This window comes from Dicentrarchus labrax, unplaced genomic scaffold (assembly GCF_905237075.1).
Source record: "Dicentrarchus labrax unplaced genomic scaffold, dlabrax2021, whole genome shotgun sequence".
In the NCBI taxonomy this organism is placed as follows: Eukaryota; Metazoa; Chordata; class Actinopteri; family Moronidae; genus Dicentrarchus; species Dicentrarchus labrax.
Window position 1 is genome coordinate 17971745 of NW_026136705.1, and position 23312 is coordinate 17995056.

The window sequence follows — 23312 nt, forward strand, 5'->3', positions numbered from 1 at the left end:
AGCTGGCAAAAGCTCTCCAGCTCCAATTCAACCTCATTCTGAGCCTTAAGATGGTACCTCATCCACAGGAAACTTTCAGTCAAAACATCCTTAAAAAGCCTGGCATCCTGGTCTACAGTGAGAAATATGTTGGCTGTGTTGAATTTGGGCTTTTAAGAAACCTTTTAACCACTTACTATAAGGTTTGAAATATGATACACAATGTTGGCAAAGAGGGCACTTTGATGTTGTTTGTGTTTTCACTGCATTAATGAGCGAACATTGCCATGTATGATATATATCAATTTTATTTTCCATAACATCATGTTTCAGTAGAACTGTACACATAATGCATATATTTTTACACACAGTTCATTTTGATGTGACTCTGTCACAAACAAGCCTTTCGAGTTTTAAAATTTACCATTACATTCCACAGATTTCCCTTTGGTTCATGTTTTAGATCAGATCATCCTCTCATCGCGGCCTGCACCTGTTGGTGAATTTGTGTCAATGATCATCAGTCATAAGTAACATTAGACAAGCATGCACATTCACACAGCCTCTGGAACAGAAGACATTTTTCAAAGACACAAGAAGTCGACTGGCTAAATACCTGAAATGTGGTCAGTCACCTCATTTCCCACCTCGCTCATGTTCTAAAAATACATTTTTCGTTGTCTTGTTTAATCTGGTGCCTCTTTACACCCCCCCCAAAAAAATAAAAACAAAAAACAAATAAAAAATTACAGCATGAACAGGAATTTTTGTGTAACATTTCCAACTTTTGATTAATTCGTGCCTCAAAGAATTCAGGCCACAGGCAGAGAGATCCTGCCTACTTCTAATGAGCTGCAGCCAAATTAAGAAGTGGCCACTGAATGTAAATATTTATCAGGTGAAAAGGATTTGTGCTTTGCAAACGTTGTTTCATAAATGTTTTCATAGTCACAGTTTGATTGGTTTCTTACTTGTGAACACTACAGGAGATGCATATACAACTATGTTTCAGCTTTTCTGCAGCTCATTATCGTACATCATATGACAGTACACTGTAAGTGCATTCAATTATGTTCCCAAGGCTTATCGTTTTATTTTCCATCACAGTGCAGGTACCCTGCGCATAATTTAATCAGTGTTGCATCCTATTCTGTCTTAAGCTTTGAGTTGATGTTGTCATGCTGTTACATAATCCATTAATGACACAAAACAAACTGGGCTCTGTATAGTGAGCATGTCCAGATGAACATAAAGGAAGGGAACAGTCAGTGAGGCTTCAGAGCTGCCACATGTAAATCATGTGCCTACATCCCTCAGGCTATAAAAACGATATGAGGCTTCTAGTCGGAGTTGTGCCATGCAGGCATTTAACTCAGAGCTGGCAGGTGTGCAGAGGAAAATATTAAAATTATCTGCTTATACCTGCCTATGAGGTTGCCAGGTTTCTACATTGATGAAAAAGCTATGTTGTATTTCAAATCATACTATCGCCTTCATGAGCAACAGCCTTCATTAACATATCACACATCTCAATGCCACCCCAATTCACTTGACAAATTTTATTTATTTATTTATTTATTAAATTCTGATCTCATCTAGTTTCTATGATTTAGAAATATCTCGTCACCCTCAGTCATTGCAAACTGCATCCGTTAAAAAGAGTCAAATGAAGCATCTGTGTTTATAGTAGATATTGAATACCGTAGTAACCTTTTTAAATGTAAAGTGGCTGCTGCGCTCGTGCTGCTTTTTCTCCAAAACAGAGAGCACATGGTAGAAAAGAAAAGTCAGAAACTGAGAAATAACAGGGAATGTCTCTTTTAAGAAAATGTCAACCCTGCATGAAGATTGTGCGCAGTGGTTGGGGAGAGTGCAAGAGGGACTCCAACAGCATAATTCAGGACTTTGAGTGCATCGCCTCATTGACTACAGCACTCAAAGGGATTAGTAGCACATAGAAACCGTAGCTTTCATCTTCGAAAGAAAAAACATTTTGATAACCTTCACTGTTTACTTCCCTGTGTGTTTATTTTTTATTGTATTTACACCATATGTAGCTTTTTCAGTTCACACTTAATGATAAAAAATAAACATAAGATTCACAGGTTTTTGACTCAGAACTTAAAATGTTGTTTCTCCTCGGGTATAATCACACATAGCACGAGCGTCACCTGGTGTAAACACCCTCCGGCATGGCAACCGAACAGCAGGATAATTATCGTAGAGACAGCAAATGTCTCAAACTACGCCTTCTATCAGGTTTTATTTACTTTGGCTGCATCCAAAAGCTGGAAGGAATAAAAATAGTAGATTGTATTTTGTTAATAATTTTAATATAGCTGGCTTTCTTTAAACAAGATTCATCATTGTAGGATTTGAAGGACTAAATAATTACTTTATTTGACTGTGTAAGAAGCCCAGTGAGAAATTGCAGAGTGGTTGGTTTAAAAAAAAAAACTGATGGGAAACAACATTTCAATTACATGCAGGTTGGAAAACAATGAATCTATCCTTTGCTGGCAGGCAAGGTGTCATATTTGTTTGCATGGAGAAAAGGCCCAAGTTAAGGGTGAGCATAGGGAACATAAATGAACATAGTTACATAATTGTGCTGTAGGGTATATAGAAAGAAAACACAAATGAGAAAAAGATAATATTTGTTCTTCTGTTTCGGCAGTCTCCTGCCTGAGGCCTGCGTGTGAAATTCTACGCAGAACTGCAGCAAAAACTTTCTATATACGATGGTCCTGAATACATAAAAAGAAATATGGAGGTAAACTGAATGGGTTTGTGTTTGATAAAAAATATGGCACTTGCCATAATATTTAAAATTTGACACTATTGTATTAAGTGTAAGGCAGTACTTTTGAATGAAAAAAAACCTAAAAGGACCCAAGGTGTTTTTTTAAAGATTTCCCCCAGCAATAACTTAACAAAGGGTATGTACATGTAACCCCCTTCAGCTTTGCCCATTTCTTTGGTTTAAATTGAAGTCTTTGCCTCCCTCCCAGTGCATCTAAAACACTCTCCGGATGTTTGAGCATTAGTTTTCTCCATACCAAAAAACATCACTCGTTTTTTTTTTTTGTTGCTGTTGAGCTCACTCTACCCTGCGGCGACCTGGACACACTCCTTCTTCCCCAAAGGTGGAATGACCTTCTCACCTCTGTTTTCAGGACAGCGTTGTCACTCTGTATATTTATCTAAATCCTGTCTCTTCAACAAAAACGTAATATACCCCTGTTTTCTATCCTCCTCTGTACCACAAATGTCATTGTTTGCTTCCAAATGTTCATCCTCTGCTTGCAGTGCTCTCGCATCTGTCTTGTCCTATGAATATTTATAGTACGACTTTGAGCTTTGCATCTGTTACCATTCTTGATCTATGGCTTTGCACATTTTTACCCTGTATAAGAACACACAAATGTGTTGCAATATGAATTTAAATGTGAAAGGAAACATTAGAATTAGTATGAGGAACTTGTTTTGCCTTTCACAGATGTTTGATTTGTGCAATTAGAAGTTGATTCCATCACTTCACACTGAAAAACAAATGTATTTGTAGTGACGCAATGTACATGCCAATTAAGCAAGAGGGTTTTTGTACTTTGTAACTGTAGTTGAGTTTGTGGAATAGGTTAAGCATTATCCAATAATAGACTGTTCATTGCGTGGGGTTATTGAGCTTTAGATATATTTAAAAAACACATCTTGAATACATCTCCAATAACAATATACCACAGTTAAAAACCACACTGACACTAATTTACAAAATATCCCTTTAAAATGTCTTCAGACTCCCTTATGTAGCAGCTAATAAACTGCATGTTTCGGATAACAACAAAAGGGTTTGGTAGGCACCCTGAGATGGGAATACGGATATGAGCTGTACCTTCTCAACAATCTACATCTTTCGAAAACACAATTCAGTTAAGAGGTAATGGATGTCACTCTTCTGTCAAATTAAATGTGACCAAGTGACCTTACAACTCCTAACACTTCTCCTAATGTGCTCTTGTTGTTTTTGTTTGTTTTTCCACAGTGAAAGCTTTAAAATGTGTCCCTGGTGAGTTTTTTTTTTTATTATAAAACAAATGAACTACATTAAAATACCTATGAAATGAAAAGCTAAAATTTGCATAAGTATTTCAGAATGAAGAATAATAATCCCCACTGCATAAAACTACCACATACTGCATATGATGTAGGAGGCAGAGAAACCTTTTCTATATTGCTTACTGCACATTCAGTAAATGTTTTTTGCTCTTCCTTTTTCTAGAGGCTGGAGCTTTTCTGACACAGACAGAAGGAGAACATCCTGAACTTGTGTATCTGAGTCCTTTTGATATTTTGAGGCCTGAGGAGCAGCATCTTTTATAGTAAATCGGTAAGACATCTTGTTTAAATATGGATGTACTAAGGTGAGGGACTATCTCAGTTTTAACTGGATATGATTTTTAGATGCAACTGATGTTGGAAGTCTTGAATCGTGACAACCACTGTGTTTTGAATTGCATAGCAAAGTGTTAGTGTGCATAAAGAATCATCCATGCTGTTGCACTTGGCTATTTGGTGAAATCGAACAACTTTTTGCATTGAGATTTAGTCAATATGCTGACATCAGTGTATGGAGTTGTTCTCCCTGTGTGAAGCCTGACTATCATACTGTTCTGCACTGTTGGTTGCAGTGGTGGAAGAAATGCTCACATATTTTACGTAAAGGTAACATTTAAGAGGCTCTATTTGCAGAAATGGAATATAATATTCATAGGTATGTTTTCATTAGTGTATAATGAAAACAAGAATTGTGTTTTTGTTACCTCAGAATGAGCCTTTTATATCTACAGACTTCCTTCCATTGGGTCCACTATGTTGAACTGCCATGTCTCTACAGTAGCTCAGAAGGGACAAGCCAAACATCGGCTCTAGATAGGGGCGTTACATTTTTTACAGCTAACATAGTTTTTCCTTTGCTTTTGGAAGGGGAGAGTGAAATGAGCGAGTTTCACTCTGCAACTACAGTGCTAGATGCCACCACATCCTACACACTGGACTTTTAAGCAGTACAAGGAACTTTCATTTTGTGTTCCTTGTACTGCTGATTCTGGTGCCCCCTGTGGACAGACACGGTAGTGTCTCTACCACCTTGTTTAGTCTGATTTCAAGGGGAATCCGAGATCCGACCCAGTGGCAGCTGGTGATGACAGAAAGTAGAATGGATATTATTGGATAACTAGAATTTTGCAGCTGGTAAAGAGGGAGATATTGTAATTTCAACTACTTTTATATACTGCTGAGTAGTTTGTGGATTAGTGGAAATAATGGATGGAAATATTTAAGTAATTGGTTGTAGGTTTACAGTAATTTATTTTATTTTATTTTGTTACCCTGTCTGGATAGCCCTGTGTCCACAGTGTTTTATTTATAGTGAGAAACTATTGTTGTTGAAATACTTCTATATATTGTTTATGTATTGTATTGTATATAGTGTAACCCTATAAAGTGCTATTTACATATATGGTGAAACATCTGCAAAGAGCAGTACAGTAGACTGTATGTTGAGATTGTTTTTGTGCACTGTATAAAACTCTTGTTGTACCCCGACAGAAAATCAGGAAAACATCTGGGGAACAAAAGCACTTTTTTAAAGAATAACTTCAAATCGCTATCAAATTAACATTTAGCCTTGCTGGAAATAGGCTAGTTATTTTTTTTGCCTCTTTTCTCATTGTACTCTCACTGTTTAAAGTGTTTTTTATTTAAAAGACAATATCAATGGTGGCTTTACATGCAGCCTATACTGACCTATCCTATCAATTGATATTGCAATAAAGTTATAATGATCGAACCGCTGCAGCGGTATAGGTGTTATGCAGAATCCCGTATACAGCAGCAATAGTAGATATCAAGGTGTCCTCCAACTGCTACATCACATGCACCATTTTTTAATTTCTTTTCGGAGGGGACTTTTAAAAATGAAAACAGCCATGTTAACTGGCACGTCATATATGATTTGTTGCAAGTTTTGCTCACGACTTGCTTTGTGTCCATGAGTGACTTAATTTCCTGAATTAACTTATTATGTTCATTACTAAGTTTTTGTTTGTTGTTCTTTGCAGTGCACAACGGTCAGAGCTGACAGCATGAAGTATATGCTACTGCCACATGTAAGTGTGCAATTCTGACCACATTACTGTCAAACCCCATCAGACCGATATTATATATTGTAGACACTTGCTACTAATGTAGCATTCAGTTGAGGCGAGTTGAACTGTTTGAGGCTTTTGAAGTTACTAAAGAGAGGTGTTTGTTTACCAGTGGTTACCCAGTTTCATGAAATATGTCTAAGAGTTTACAGCAGCAGACATTAAAGGATATTACATTTTTCATGAAATATTAATGTACCATTCAGATTGTTTTTAGAGTAACTGCAAAATAGAAACTGCAATGCATGGCTCAGCTCTCCCTCGACGTAAGAACATCTCTAAAATATTTGCTCTGTTAGTGCTTAATGGTTGAGAATCACAGAGGAAACTTGTCCTTATTTAGCACTTTAGCAGCAGGTTGTTGATCCTCCAAACTTTAAATAACTCATTATGTGTATTATTCTTCACAACTTTACACAAAATCCACAGATGTAAACAGATGTCAGCCAACAGAAAACCAAGCCATGTATTCCAGTTTCATTTGTTACTTGATACTCTTTAGCTGCACAACCGTCTGAATGTCACATAAAAACAGGATATACCATTTAACAGGCTTTAGGATCCAGATTTTATTCTTTGTTTGTGCGATCTCTGACTGACTCGTTGTTGTTGAGTGGTGGAGGTGGAGACTGCTTGCTCCTCATGCTCCTGCCGTCCGTGGCGGCTCGCGAAGTCTCTGTCACAAAAAGCCGAGTCACCCAGACGGAGGTGACAATGCGTTTGTACTCGTTCCTGAAATTCCTGTTGAGTAAGCCATAGATGATGGCATTCAGACAGCTATTGAAGTAGGCCATGAAGTAACTGACCACAAAGAGCCACTCAGGGATACGGGGGGCCACGCGGGACGGATCGATTGCCACCGCCAAGCCAATCAGGTTTAGTGGAGCCCAACAGATGGCGAACAACACGAAGACCACAAACATGGTAATGAAATTCCGCAAGTCACTTGGTTTGAGGCGAGGGCTCTCCTCTGTCTTCACTTTACGTCGCACCTGATGAAAACACAGAAAATAGGAATTAGACTGTGCAAATGATGCTAGGAAGCTACTGTTTCTCTCTGTCTCTCAGTCTTACACACAAAAACAGACAGGAACCCACACATGCACACATACACACATACTGATATGCACACACACTACAACCACTCCAGGGATCTCGTCCATCTATCTGCCTGTCAAACATGTTATCTCAGCTGAAATCACAGACACTGACTTGCCAAATATTTGTAGTGTTCAGAGTTTGTTTTTGATCTATAGTTACTGGTGATTCAAGATTAAAATGCTCAACTCAAATGTTATATGGCAATGACAGGATGATGTATTTTGTCAGTGTATTCTGGCATTTAAAAGAATCACACTGACTTGTCCAGCAAAGGGTCAGTACTGCCCTACAAAGCCTAACTAAACAAACAGTGAAACTGAGAAAAATGACCGCTAGAACAGCGATTATGTGCTTATTGAATATGTATTCTTTAAGTAATTATTATGGCTTACAGATCATGACCAATTATTTGACCTGTGGCCCCAAAAATGCAGATACTGCACTCTGTCTTTGTATGACCATAAACAGATATATAGGTGGTGCAAAGCCAGAGTGCAGTAACTACAGTCTGAGTGTCTTGTTCCTGACAAAATCAAAATCTAATTCGACATCTTATTACATTCAATCTGTATTTCTTATTGTTTCATGTGTAACAAGAATTTAAGTTGTGAGGTTTACTTAGCACAGTAATCCTTTGTCCTGTCTAGCTAGTTAATGCTAGTTAGCAATACCTTGTTCTGTCTAGCTAGTTAGACCTAGCACATGCACAATAATATCTGAACTATTATTACAATCGGCTCAACAAATAATACACAGATGAATTCACAGTGGAGAACAGAGAAGATTCCCTTTACTCAAACTCTGAGAAACTGTGGGAGAGTGCAGTAACTGCACTTAATGTGGTTGGTCTTGGTTTTTGGTTGGATTTTGTAGTTTGTAGTTTTTACATCGTTTTTTCAACGGTCCATTGATAGAACAAGACTTTTGTCTAAAGATAAAACAGACATTTTAAATTTAATTTTGAGTCATAGTTAAATTTTAATTGGATAATTAAAGTTACTGTGGTTTTGTTTTGTAGGGCAGAGTAATTAAAAGTCAAAATTTCAAAACTTTGAATGACCATATCTCCTACAATACAGATCTAATTTGAATTTGGAAGGCGGATGGATCGTCTTATTGTTTGGCTCAAGGGTGTTCTTTACAGCTGATGGCATGCTAACAGGTTTATGTGGTCGGTTGTTATTATGCTATTCAAAAGGTCCCATTAATCCCTTCTGTGTGCCTGTAAAGACATACATATGCATGTAGAAAAGACTGACCTGAATCACAAGCACCCAGATGCGTAGATAACAGTAGGTAACCACTGCAATTGGAACCAAGAAGTGAACCACGACAACTGCCACTGTGTAGGAACTGCTGACATTCTGGGCAAAGGTGCAGGAGTAGACCCGTGGATCGTAGCGCAGGGAACCAACGAAGAAATTGGGGATAATGGCCACTACTGTTAGCACCCAAATTAAGGCAACAAACAGCAGAGTGTTGCGATAGCTGTACAGCCGACTGTAGGAGAATGAGTGACAGATGTAGCAGTATCTGTTCACTGCAATCCCAGTGATGTTGAAAATGGAACCGATAACGCTCAGCCCCATCAGGAAACCACTGACCTGAACACCAGACAAAAAGAAAGAAAGTGAAGTGTTTGTGTCAGATTGTATTGGTAGTTAAACTGAAACATACTGAGGTCACTGATGTGGTCTTACCATGCATTGTGTGTTCCCCAGTGCCCATCCATCATGGAAGAGGGCGTAGAGAACCAAGGGGTAGGGGTAAAAGGCTACCACAAGGTCAGCAAATGCCAAACTCACCACAAACACATTACCTGGAGAGGAAGACACAGGGAAATAGTCTCTTAAGTATATTTACAGTAACTTGCGCTCTGATTGTGAGATGAGTCACATGTTTTATTATGCCAGACACACTATGATTATACCACCCTGTTTACACTGCATTCACCATTTAATGTGGCTCTGATTGTTTGGCCCCTCATCTTATCATCTCAGTACAATAAATTTGCCTGCATGTGCTCAGCCACTCTGGATAAGTACAATCAACTCTGGTGGTTCATTCCAGGCAGGAGTAGCCTTTATCCACTTTTGACTTTAAAGTGCTCACAAAACAACAGCATTCATATTCCAGTTTACATGCTCTTCAAGTCTGACATTATGTTACAATGTCAGAGTTTTCCTCTAGTATTCACCTTTGTCATGTTGCCACAGTATGGTGGTATGCGAACTGTATCATTTACCAAATGCTATCATATGGCAGTTATATTCAGTTATTCTCTGACAATATATGTGAGTTAAAATAATCAGAAAAGGCTGTTTATCTTGTTTTATACTGAGTATTGTTCTTATCGGGCAAATGTTGGACCTGGTAATTTTCAGTATACTAGAAGCCTATCTCAGTATGTCCAGCTTGGCGAGATTGATGGCAGAGAGGGCTCAGATTGTATACCAAAGGTTTCTAGCCTCTACTTCACAGCCGGTTGCCTCAACCTGGACAAAGTTTTATCAGCAATGGCAGAGTTGCTATGTTTTGACAGAGTAGAGGGACAAGCTTGTGGACACAGCTCATGAGCTTCCACGACACAGGGGCATGCAGGTCATTTTTCATCTAGCTGATCCCCAGCCTAAACTGTGGTCTGTGGTTCACAAAATCCAGTTGGTACGTCACGCAAATGAAGCGGAACACTGTAGTTGCATTCACTAATTCGCTTCAGCTTCTTCATTCACGCTTCCTAGTAACATCTGATTAGTAACATCCAGTCATATTGGATGGTGTACAAAAAAACAGCCATTATAACCTGACACTTGTCATTCTCCTGATACACTCTTGTTAACTTAACTAAAATCGAATGTTCATCTATGCCTGTTAAGTGGGCAGTCCCTTCTGCCAAATCTAACTGTATCACTACTAGCCAAAAAGTAGGTGCTGTCGTCTGAGCCGTATTCCAGGCTTGTTTGTTAGAAACAACATAGATGCTATTGTAAAGTAGTTCCAGATATAATAGGGCAGAGTATTGACGGGGCTTACTGTGTAGGTTACGTATTTGTGGCTCACCTCGGGTTTTACCTACAGATGCTTGCAGAGGTAATTTGCAGAGCAACATTTAAACTCTCAATGCAGAAAAAAACCCAACTACTGATCGTTCCCTTATTTGTCAGGAGGAACTTGAAGTACTGGAGGGACCGAACATCTGTTTTAGTAACTACAGTGTGTGCACATGTGGCTCTGGTGTGTGGCTGTCAACCTAGAACTGTCACTATGCACCATGATGCACAAAGTGGAGACAGCAATTCAGCACCTTCTGTACAAGGACATCAGTTCCCTCCTTTTGTGGAGAAATCACTTTGGACTCCTCAATAAAATAAAGTAAAAGTGTCAGAGTGCATGGAACAGAACGCTCTGCTCCCGATAGAAAGGAATAGATGAAATTTGACTGTTCATGATCAAACTTAGGCCTACTTCAACTGATAAGATGTTCTTCTGAAAAAAGACAGATAATAAATTATATTTATTAAAACAAAATATTGCACAAATTGTGAAACTGTACCTCTATTCCAGGTGTACATTTTAAAATTCATTAAGGGTTTAACACCCTGAGCTTTGAATAAATGTTTGTTTAAAAAAAAAAGCATAACGTGCATTTCCAAGTCACCACTTCATTGGTGCTCTTGACAGTTTATACAATATTCAAATAAACTGTGAAGTACAACAAATAAATGACTCAAAGCACTTTCCAAGAAGAAGTGTGTGGCGGGAGAAACAGAAATAAAAATGTGCCTCTTGATGATTTAGGATCCATGTCCCAACAAGCCTCCAGACAAACCAAACTATCACACAAGGCTTATAGTCTTCGAATGTGAATGTCAATGATGAACGCTACTGTACAAGTGTGTTGTAAATCACACACGCACAGGGTATTTTTCCTACATAAAATGATATCAATCCTAAAAGTGAGGTAAATTGCTAAAGTGGTGTAATTTTTCTACACCAGTCTAAAGTTAGTTATTTTCCTGTTTGAACAACATACATTTTACAAATGCATACATATCATTTTACATTATTAATATATTATTTTATGACAACCATGGAGCAAAGCACAACATGCAAAAAACTGTGGCTCTACATTCCTTGACCATATCAATACAGTATATCAAACAGTCCTCAGGTTATAGGATTCTTCTTCCATATAATATTTACTGATTGAAAAAAAACAACACATAAGAGTTACAGTCATGCTAGCTGCTTTTTGAGTCTGTATTTAGGCACAGTGGGGCTTTGAGCTAAATGCTAACATACACACATACCAAGTGTTGGAACAGCAAGGCGACTGACTGACAGAGCAGCATTGCCATCCTTCAAAACAGGCCAAAAACATATTCCTGCTTTAAATAAACAAACACTGAATAAAATGTCATGTAAATCAATCAAACCCAATGAAATTAATCAATTATCTAAATTACAAACATGTCTTAAGGACATAAAATCCTGGATGACCTGCAATTTTCTGATGTTAAACTCAGAAAAAAACGAAATTCTTGTTCTTGGCCCCAAAAACCTTAGAGACTCATTGTCTAAAGATATAGTCACTCTAGATGGCATTAACTTGGCCTCTAGCACCACTGTCAGGAATCTTGGAGTTATCTTTGATCAGGATTAGTCATTTAACTCCCACATAAAGCAGACCTCTAGGACTGCCTTCTTTCATTTACGTAATATTAGAAAAATTAGACACATACTATCACAGACAGATGCAGAAAAACTAATCCATGCATTTGTTACTTCAAGGCTGGATTACTGCAACTCTTTATTATCAGGTTGCCCCAATAAGTCCATTAAAACGCTCCAATTAATTCAGAACGCTGCAGCACGAGTACTGACAGGAACTAGAAAAAGAGATCACATCTCTCCTGTACTAGCTACTCTGCATTGGCTCCCTATAAAATGTAGAATTGAATTTAAAATCCTCCTCCTCACCTATAAAGCTCTTCATGGTCAGGCCCCTTCATATCTTAAAGAGCTCATAGTACCCTATTACCCCACTAGAACACTACGTTCTCTGAATGCTGGGCTACTTGTGGTTCCTATAGTCTCTAAAAGTAGAACAGGAGCCAGAGCCTTCAGTTACCAAGCTCCTCTCCTGTGGAACCAGCTTCCAGTTGTGGTTCGGGAGGCAGACACCCTCACCACATTCAAGAGTAGGCTTAAGACATTCCTCTTTGATAAAGCTTATAGTTAGGGCTGGATCAGGTGAGTCCTGAACCATCCCTTAGTTATGCTGCTATAGGCCTAGACTATCGGGGGATTTCCCATGGTGCACTGAGCTACTCTCTTCCTCTCTCTTTCTGCACTCATTCATGTCCCTTTAATGCATGTTACTAACTCCACTTCTTCCCCGGAGTTCTTGTGCTTTCTCGTCTCGCAGGTTCTCATGGATCCTGGTGGAGCCTCCTGCCATGGTCCTGCTTGACTGCCATTGCCAATACTGTTGTTGCTGTGCACCTGTCTGTCTGTCTGTCGCTCTCTCTCTCTCTCTCTCTCTCTCTCTCTCTCTCTCTCTCTCTCTCTCTCTCTCACCCCAACTGGTCGAGACAGACGACCACCCACCTAGAGCCGGAGGATCTGTCCTAGGTTTCTGCCTTTTAACAGGCAGTTTTTCCTTGCCCTTGTCGCCAAGTGCTTGCTCATGGTGGTACTGTTGGGTCTCTGTAATTAATGTTAAAGAGTTCGGTCTAGACCTGCTCTATTTGAAAAGTGTCCTGAGATAACTTCTGTTATGAATTGGCGCTATACAAATAAAATTGAATTGAATTGAAATTGAAATTAAATATGGCTAGGAAACTAAACTGCACTATGTCATTAAAATGTAGGATTTAACATAAATATTTGCTTCAGTTTTAGGTTTAAAGACAATGAACACATGGGAATTCCAGTATCATTCTAATAATAACTATAGCTCAGCAGGTGTGTGTATGTGTATGTGCGTGTGTGCCTGTTTGTTTTACAATGGATGACTCTTTAAAACTCCTGACGTCAAGAGAGAAGAAGATTTAGGAAGTCGCAGCATTAGCCTTAGTCACAGCAAACAAAATACATACAGTATATATACATGTTTATAAGAAACAATGTCTCAATCTGGATAAATGCATGTGAGCGGTTGTGGCAAATGCACCATGGCATCTTCAATTACTGTCTGACTTCATAATCCAGCACGGTTCAATCCGTCCAGTGTATTTGAATAGAAATCAAACATGTAAAGCAGGGAGAAAGAACCTACTGTATAATGAAAGGGGAGATGACGTTCTTTATCTTTAAAAAAAAGCTTAATATGAGTCTTTTCATTACTCTTCAAACGTGATGAAGCAGACATTTTTTGGGGGGATCTAATAGATAGATACATTTTCATTATTAACTGGTCTGCACGTGTGTGTGGGCATGGGTGTCCCACATAAATAAATAAACTAGGTAATGAAGAAAGACTCCAATATAAAGCAAAGCATGGAGGTACACACAAACCTGTGCACACATGCACACAAAGGTATACAATAAACAGACAGAGAGCAAAGAACGGTCAGACTGCTTGTGCTTCAATCTCACCTTGAGGCTACAGTAGTCTTTACAGGGAAGACTTTTGAGACGAAAAAACTTTATGCACAACAAAACCCTATTTAACTAGTTCTTTCAAAATGTTTGCTACTCCTTCCATGCAGAACTTTGTGAGGTTAACTCTACTGCTCTTATACTTCATTTCTTTTTTTTTTATTATGGCATGCCGTTTAGGAAATTAATCTTTTAATATATTGAATGAACCTTTGAAAATATGGAATGAATCCTTGAATATATGGAATGAACCTTAAATATATTGAATGAATTCTTGAATATATGGAATGAATTCTTGAATATATGGAATGAATTCTTGAATATATGGAATGAATCCTTGAATATACTGAATGAATCTTTGAATATATTGAATGAAACAAGGTTCATTCAATATATTCAAAGATTCATTCCATATATTCAAGGTTCATTAAATATTCAAAGATTAATTTCCTAAACAGCATGCCATACTTATTATATATATATATATATATATAACATATTTCTTGTAGTTGTCTATCCTATCTTCTTGTTCTTGCAGCATTCACTGTTTTTAAAAAAAAAAGTTATTTCATTCTTTTTTTCCATACAAACAAGCTTTTGCATGCTGTAGGAACGTCAATTGAGCAAGTACATGGATAAAAGACCCCGTTAATAATTACTGCTCAAGTTTTGGATAATTAACTATTAAAGTTTTTTATTTGGGCTTCATAAAATAAATGCTCCAACAACAGCGCTTGGTAATCAATTGGCTTATTTTGAATGATTCTGTGTGATGAGAGGCCTGCTGGGAGAATGAGATGATTTTAATCATGGTTGTTATGGCATTAAGTTGAAATTAGGCAGTTACATTTTTGAAAAATGGTCTTTAAGTGTTTGAGTCAGCCATCGTGCTATCAAAGTTATTGTACAACTGCAGGCGCAAAAAAAGTTAAATATTTTATAGAAATGAGACAGTTTCTTTTGAATTGATTTCTAATTAGTTCAGAAGTTATTCTCCCAACTTCACAACTCAATGCCTGGAAATATTTTTCCTTAAAATGTTGAACTGAGTCACCTCAAACACAAAGAGTGCAGCACATTTGAAACTGTGATGGTTCAGCCATGTGTACTCTAACTAAAAATTCAACCACCACCACGTCTAAACTGTGAAATGTGTGACCTATAAAATGACCCGCTGTTCCAGCACACTGCCATGTTGTCACGCTACATGAGAAATAACAAGAATTACATAAACTCCTATATAGCTGTACAGCTGTTGTGAGGCTCTTGCTCGTGAATAACGGTGCACTAAATCATATTTCATGTAGTTTTCCCAAAACTAATAATAATAATAATAATACTTTTTATTTGTAAAGCACTTTTCATAAAAGAATCTCAAAGTGCTAACTAGTGTTTGTTTCATTGTTTTCTGTGGAAGTGCTGTTATGTTGTGAGAGTATTTTATTTGAGAGATAATAAGCAAAGTAAAAAAGGAAAGTAAATGACATGATGTTGAATGAATATTAAGAGATATGATGGTGTAACTGGTGTATAAAGGCAAGGACTTTTTTGTTTTTACTTAAACACTCAGCTAATGGCCACGTATCAGAGCTGTTATAAAGCTGAAAAAACAAAGCAATCATCAACAAAAAAATGAGATAAGCAGCCATTGCCACATGTGCACTGGCTCTGGCATGGACCCAGGAAATCTGGGTCTGTGTGTGTGTGTGTGTGTGTGTGTGTGTGTGTGTGTGTGTGAGAGAGAGAGAGAGAGAGAGAGAGACAACCATAGCTGGCCTGCTTCATTTTCTCTGCCATCAGCCTGCTAGAGAGCAGCGCATATCTGACAAAGCAGCAAACAAGTGTTTCACATGTGGCAAGCGTAGATGCATGCCAACACACCTGTGAGGAATTTCTGAACCATCTGTTCACTAAAGCCATGGATTATGATGATGATCACATTTCGTAATTATTCACTCTGCAGATTAGAGTCTAAGCTTAAATGTTGTAATCTTATTTTCGCGATGTAAACTATAGTTGCATTTCACTACACTTTCATTTACACAGGGGCCCCTGGGAATGGGTTGTAATTTGGAAAACCAACTGTTCAGAGACCATGAATTTTTTGAATTTCCAGATGAAAACATGTACACACTCTGAAGTGTTGAGTTTAATTTGCAGTAGCAACCTATTTGGCTGCACCAATCAAAAAGGAAATAAACAAATGTGCACAGTAAACAGCCTTTTTTGCACTGCAGTATTTTTCTCTCTTTTCATGCCTGATGGGTGGATTGGATGTTAAAAACTAAAGTTTGTACATCTCTTCACAAGGTTATTCACATGTGTACATAGTTGCATATTGAAATATTGACTGAAACGTAATCTTCTTAGTCAAAGGAGTGTGTGGATGAAATTGTAATAAACAATATTAGAAACAAAAATGATTTTGTGCATTTTCCCTCCAAGTCTGTAAGCATTTCCCACGGGTAAGAGATTGCAATGATTTTCCTCTCATTTGCTTTTTTTAATGTCTTTCCTGTGGGAGGACATGCAAGGCAGATTTGCCTTGTTTGCATTTAAATTTGTTTTCAGTGGAGGAATGGGGGCAAAAAAAAAAATGCTAAGGCAAGGATGACAGGAATGGGGACTGAATCCAGAAAGGAGGGAAAAGCGGTCAGGCATGATAAAAAGCTGCGTTTTCATGTGAAAAGGCTTCGTTAAAAGTGGGAAGCCAATCTCATTTAAGAAGGGTAAATGATACCATTCCCACAAGATGTGATCTGGACAATTAACAGCCCTGTTATTTTATAATGGAGCTGTCACCTCTGTTCATTTCTTCAATCTATTAAATGGATGAACATGACACAAAGACAAAAAGAAGGCAACGTCTGGCTCAGTCTGCAGGGATGAATGAACAAAGCCGTCAACAGGAAATAGAAAATTAGGAAGATGGTGAACAATAAGGGGAGGTTAAAGGTCGGCAGAGGATGGGATTGTTAGCAGTGGAACAAGGGAAGAGAGAATAAGCTGATGACAGAACAAGATAGAAGAGTAATATATTTTCTCATAGTTTTGTAGGCAAGGCAATAAACGAACTTGTCATCACCACTACACATCAGAGCCCTTTCCTCAGCGTGCCAGAAGCTTCCTCACTCCACTGCCCTGCCGACTGCCTGGTCGTACATGTCACGTCTCAGTCTGGCCCAGCTGACCCCACAAGGGAGAGAGAGGCAAACCTTTCACTTCCACCACTGTCTGTTCTTTATTTTGTCTATCCACTTAGCCATTCTTCAAATTTCTCCATAAATTTCTCTACCAAGGAGTGTTAGTTTTGAACAATATGACCCTCCTTCCTCGACACGGTTGAATGTGTTTCTCACAGGCAGATGATCAAGCTTTGTCACTTGTCTGAAATGGATTTGAAGCATGTCTGGCTACTGCTATGAGAAGAAACTGACCTTAAAAGTGCTCTGTATCTCTCTCTTGACTCTCCATATTAAAAGGAGTTCAGAGAAGAAGAGAAATACCAGCAAAGTTGAGCCTGTTCTTATACAGAGTTCAAATGTACTGCTTTCTGTTACTGAATAGCAGCAGTTGCTTCAGGCAACTACTGTACAGTAAGTTAAACTTTATACTCTCATAAGCTATCAGTGTCTGCAGGAGGAAGGACAAATCTAGCCTGCATTATATCCAAATCTGTTTTTATGTGTGAAATTCCAGACAAAAAGTAAAATTTCAACAGCTAGAAATCATGTAGTACAATATTGGCAAATATACAGCACTTGGATGTTGAGCTGGCATCACCTCCATCTCGATCTATGGCTGCTTTGTTAGTTTAACAAGTTCCAAGGGGACATTTGTGACATAATCAAATAATTTCAGAGGTTAGAATAAAACATTTTTTTTCAAAATATCTTAATAAATGACTAGACAATTCCTATGTGTAAATATGGCTCACCAACTATCCCATTCTAACATATTTGGTGTGACATATAATTTATCTGACCCACCAGTACATTCTGTCTGAAGTGCAGATGGGAAAAGTTATCCCGGTTGAGTTAAATGTCCCGGAGGTAATGTTTTAATTAGAAATATGCAGCAATTTATCCAGTAAGAGGTGTGATGAGTCCTTTCAATTTGACCGTCTTAATTTACCTGGAAGTGCTCGACTCCAACCAGCTCAAATACGTCAAACTGAGACATGCTCATTCGGATGGGCAGTAGATCAATTTAAAAAAGGTAAATGCTGCAGATTCTCTTTGAGGGGGTAAACCAACAGACTAAAATGTGTACTGCATTTTAAGTACCATAAACCATTTAACTGATATTTTTTGTATTTAATAACTGCCTTCATTGTTTTTTTCTCCTTGTTTTTCTTGTTGTCTTATAGTCAGGGTCATCGTTATATTTGGATGAATACAGCTTTTTTTTTTATCTGTCACTTCCATAGTTACATTTTTGTTACTTTTATGTAACTTGCATGCAAAAACTATTTGGTTAAGGTCAGGAGGCGACAGTGGTCATGGTTCAAGGAAACAAACATTCGCTCTTGGTAGGGGACAGGATGCGAAGCACAGTCACCTGTGTCAAAGTCAGACACTTTATACATCCAAACACCTGATCTCCTGCTTCAGAGATTTTGCGGTGCCATAACAATGTCACACTACACCCGTCTTTATTTCAGCCTACAACAACACGACAGGCTGCTTTAGTGGGGGTTATTTCAGGTACTGGTAAAACAATGACATATGATACCGAAATATGATCCAAAACACTGCACAGAGGTTTGTAATACTCTGAGACAGGATTTTACAGATCTGGAAAGTAATGGTGGCTATCATTTTATCTTTTGTTGCAAAGAGCGCCAGGTAAATGGTAGAAACACCTGGATTTGTGCACTTTCATGTGTTTCATGTATGCCACCGCAGTGCCTTGCTGGATAATGCAACGTTGCAGTCCAACAAAAATTGAGCCCGGTTCAACTTCCTTCAGAACGACCTTGCTGGTTTTGGCTGGAGCCTTCTGCATCGGTGTCCCTGCTGCTTCAAAGGATGTGCCTTATTCAAACGAATGACGGGGGAGTGCTTACGTCGGTCTGAACAGTTATGATTTGCATGACCACAAGAGGCCACTTGTTTGAAAAATGTAAACATTTGTCATATCAAGCACTTGAACAAATGGCCAAAGCTGTTTTTTTTCTGGTGAGCAGTCTCAGTTTGCGTGCTTACCTCCAACTTTAAAGAGTCACTTAACACCAAGGTGAAAAGCGGTTTAACTGACCTCTTCTGGCTGAAAGTTTAAAATCTGTTGCACCTTTGGTCACTTTCAACATCGTGTGTGCTCTATCACCTCTATCGCTGCCATTACTGCAGCACTTCAACCATTGGAGGTTGGTGTTAAGTTACTCTTCTCAAGAGCTACAGAGAAAAAAACGAATTGGAGGAAAGTGTGTAGGAACTCGTTGCTGAATATTTAAGTAAATATGACTCAGGCGTTGGTCGGCTGCTGCTTTGAAACCAGCATTGCAAAGAAGCTCTTCCTTCAGCTGCCTCCCTCAGGTCTCTCTCTCTCTGCCTCCGTCGCCTCTCTTTAGATGGCACTGTCACAGATGGTTCACAGTGTAAACAATGTGAAACACGTAATAGGATGCTTAATTTGTAAATCACATTAACCTAAGCACAGTCAATTATTACCATGTGTTAAGCAACTAGCTCCAAGATATATAATGCAACACGAAGAAATCAGTAACAGTTTCCAAAGGCATAAATAATTCTAAATAACTTACATAAACACAAAAAAAATCCCCAAATCTTAACATATATTGCAAGAATAATAAAAGCATTTTGCTTTTAGGAAGTTGCAGCTTTTACCTTAATAAAAGCTGTTATACATTTGTATGCACTTTTTACACCACTTTACTTTTATACTTGCACAAGTTTAAGGATAACACCAATGAACCTCAAAAACAAACATAACCCTCATGCTGTGAGCTCTACACTTATTAACTGAGAACCAAAACTGCCATGCTATACTGCATGGTAGTTCCTTAATAAACTAATAACGTTAGTTTCGGGCAAATGTGCAAACCAACTGTAAGTGCTAAATCACCTCCATAATGATAAAGAACAACTTAAAGGCACACTATGCAAGATTTTTACCTCACAGTTTTTCTCAGTTGCTTTGGTACATTTCTCGAATCATCCTCGACATTTGCAAAACAGAAAGTGCATTTCTCAAAACAATTCGTACAAATAGCAAAACACCATGGATTACCTGCAAAAGCTACTCTCTTGCTCAAAATCATTAGTTCATCTCTCAAAAGTAAATATCCGTGTCAGTGAACATGTCAGTGCCATCAGAATGACAAGTCCTTGTGTCATTGTGTACGGATAAGACAAATTGCTTAGTCATGTTGTCAATATAACAGTGTACTCTGGAGGGATGTTCTGATGTAAACTATGGCTAAAGTTTTGATGACAATTATGGTAAATTGTAGGTTACACCTTAGTGTATGTGGGAGTTTGATTGCAAGAGACTGGACAAGATTCACATTTACGCTTTTACTGTTTGTACTGTAATTTGTTGACAGACCATGTCATTGTGATACAATACTTCTCTCTGGCTGTTGACCCCATCCAATTCTTTGTCCTTCCATTGTCAGAAATTGTAACATTGTGTTGTGCTCCGGCTATATATATACTTGCCAGTTGATTGATTCGTTAGAGAAAGTCAAGATTCTCCTGGGAGCAATTTACCAATTCAGGACAGATTTAGAAAAAAAAGTCTAATGGAAATGTATAGAAATATGCTTGACATATTATGACAACGTGTTCAACCATTTTGCATGTAAAGACTTATGCTATGAACTAATGCCTAAATGTTGTGGGGGGTGAGACTATTCAACAGAGACCCATTATAATACATTTTGATCAACATGACATAAGCAATTGATAATGTAGGAAACAGCAGAGAATTGTACATAATCATTTGCATGGATGTACCAAAGCATTTGCAACTTGTTCAAAGAAATGAGAAACTGCTTTTTTGATGTGCACAAGTGACACAATGATGTGAAGATTGAACAGGTAGTTTTGAGAATTTCAATTCTGATCTGAGAAATGTACCAAAGCGACTGAGAAAAACTGTAATATAACAGCTTCAAAGTCATTTCGATGGTAAACGAACTCGTAGTATAGCGAATCATCCCGATAGCAAAGCAGGAGAGGGACGCCGCTGGCAGAACCAGCAATGCAAGTCTGAAACGTAGCGCCCTGCAGCCTCAATGGAAGACACTAGCAGGCATTCACTCAGACGTTACCTGGTCAGTAGACATCTTCAGAGTCTATCTTTGCCTGTTTGATGTCCGAGCTTCCATCCTACTGAACATGTGTGTTTTCAGTGTGTTTTTAGCTATTTTTAACTCTTTTCTTACTTTCTTACTACTTTGTTCACGTCGCCTAAATACTTTCTTGGCGTTTTTGAGCACTTTTTATTTTTTGTTTACACAGGTCTCCATGGCGACGGGGAGTCGCATTGTTTACACCCCGTGACCAGAAGATTGCCCTGAGGCACACGAGCATCCTGACTGGAGAGAGACCCTCCATACCGGAGGAGCTGAGGAGGAGACGGCGAGGCTGCAGAGCGGGGGTTAAACGGAGGATGAAGAAGAGGAGGTTTAAACTCTACATCCCTGCAGTCATCACTGGAAACAAACGTTTCCAGCGTGTGACGTCATCCACACTGTGACTGCGGGACTACAAACGAAACACCTGGAGGCCTTCATCATCATTACAGGGGACTTCAACCACGTTTCTCTCTCGTCCAAACTCCCAACCTTCCACCAGTTTGTCACATGCACCACCAGAGACAATAAGACCTTGGACCTGCTGTATGCAAATGTTCCTGTTTTTTATATCTGTATTTATTTCACTCAAATGTTGCTGTGACAAGACTGCAGAGACGCAGAGCCATATATAGAGACAGCTCTGGTGAGTGGTATTTACTACAGTTAACGTTAAATACAAGTACTCCGCAGCAACTCTAGGGGTAGCTGTTTGACAAAACCGGAAAACTGCATAGTATACCTTTAAATCATGTTCAGTCACGCAAAAAGAAAGAAAGAAGTTGTAGAGGGAAAGAGTTCCTCCTGAATTGTAACACTGAATGAAATGAATGATGACAATAAATGTCGCATCATTATTCATTAAACAAGCTTTCTAACAGTTGTAGGAGTATCAGCACCAAAGGTGCCATATGTAAGATTCTGAAGCATTTTATATATATATTTGTATTAATCACTTTTTTGTGAGTAAACAGGTTGTAATGTAACTTAAAAGAGGCCTTCCCCAACTTTCTCAGTTGCTTGTTGACCGATTTATATGCATTTCCATGCAGCGATGCGGGTCGGAAAGGATGTGACGTTGATGTGCGTTCCATGTGCATTCTCTCGCTTCATTACAGTCAGTGTGCAACAGCTTATAAATATAGTCTGCTAACATTTTATGTATAAATGACAGTTACCACTACAACAGAGTTCAAAGCTAAAATTACTGCAAAACGTGGATTATATTATAATGGGGTTTTAGCTGGCTGCACACAAACAATATGCATATTAAATTACAATCAATAGTTTCAGTACATGGGACAAAGGGTCACTTTTCTGGCCTTTAAGCTTTCACGCTTTCAACTTATCAAGGTCATTCTACTTTGAGCGAGCATTAGCATGTGCTGCTTGTGTTAATGTTTATCTTACTGATCCCATTGTTCATCTAAACACCAGTTTATGCTAAACATTCTGTCCTAGTTTATGCAGAAGGGTGCATCTGTGTGTGCAGCTTTATGCAGCTGGGCTAAATTGCTTGCACATGTGCAAATTATGCCTCAAAATGTGGCTGTGCATGCATTCAATTATTCAACGTGTTATCTGTTATGTGGGATGAGAAAAAGAGATTTTTTTTTGGCATAGACAGTCATTTGTTTTGAAGCACAATCCTCTGGGATATTTCTTCAAATACGTCTGCACAAAATTGATTTTTACAATGCAGGGACTCCATGACAAATGGGAATGGCAGATGACCAAAGAACTTGTTTATAAAATGACAAATCTTGAGCTCAATTACTATACCACATTAGAAAAAATAAAAATAGTTTTATGATACTTAACCAAGTATGTTCTGGACAGAATGATATATCACCCTGGGTGTGGGCTTTGCTATTAGAATTAGAAAAGAATAATATACTTTGTAGTACAGCAATAGTGAGAACATTAAAGTGACAACTTAAATAGACTGGAGTGCACAACATATTTGTTTCCAAAAGTAGACATTTACCCTACAGCTGATGTTTAGCATTTACTCTACAGCATGTTTAGCATAAACTGGTATTCGGATGAATCACATTAACAAGATAAGATACATTAATAACAAGTTTCTGGTCTGAATATTT

At 38.3% G+C, this 23312-nt stretch overlaps 1 protein-coding gene across 1 annotated transcript in view; it reads right to left on the reverse strand.

Annotated features, from left to right (window-relative positions):
* Positions 1–269: 269 nt before the first annotated feature.
* Positions 270–23312, reverse strand: part of mtnr1bb (melatonin receptor 1Bb) — a 40483-nt gene continuing 17440 nt past the window's right edge. Inside the window, exons 2-4 of the mRNA XM_051402159.1 lie at positions 8987–9105; positions 8546–8890; positions 270–7177 (exon numbers count right to left, since the gene is read on the reverse strand). Coding sequence (XP_051258119.1) covers positions 6755–7177; positions 8546–8890; positions 8987–9105 — 887 coding nt within the window. The 3' untranslated portion in view covers positions 270–6754. The remainder of the gene's footprint in view (positions 7178–8545; positions 8891–8986; positions 9106–23312) is intronic.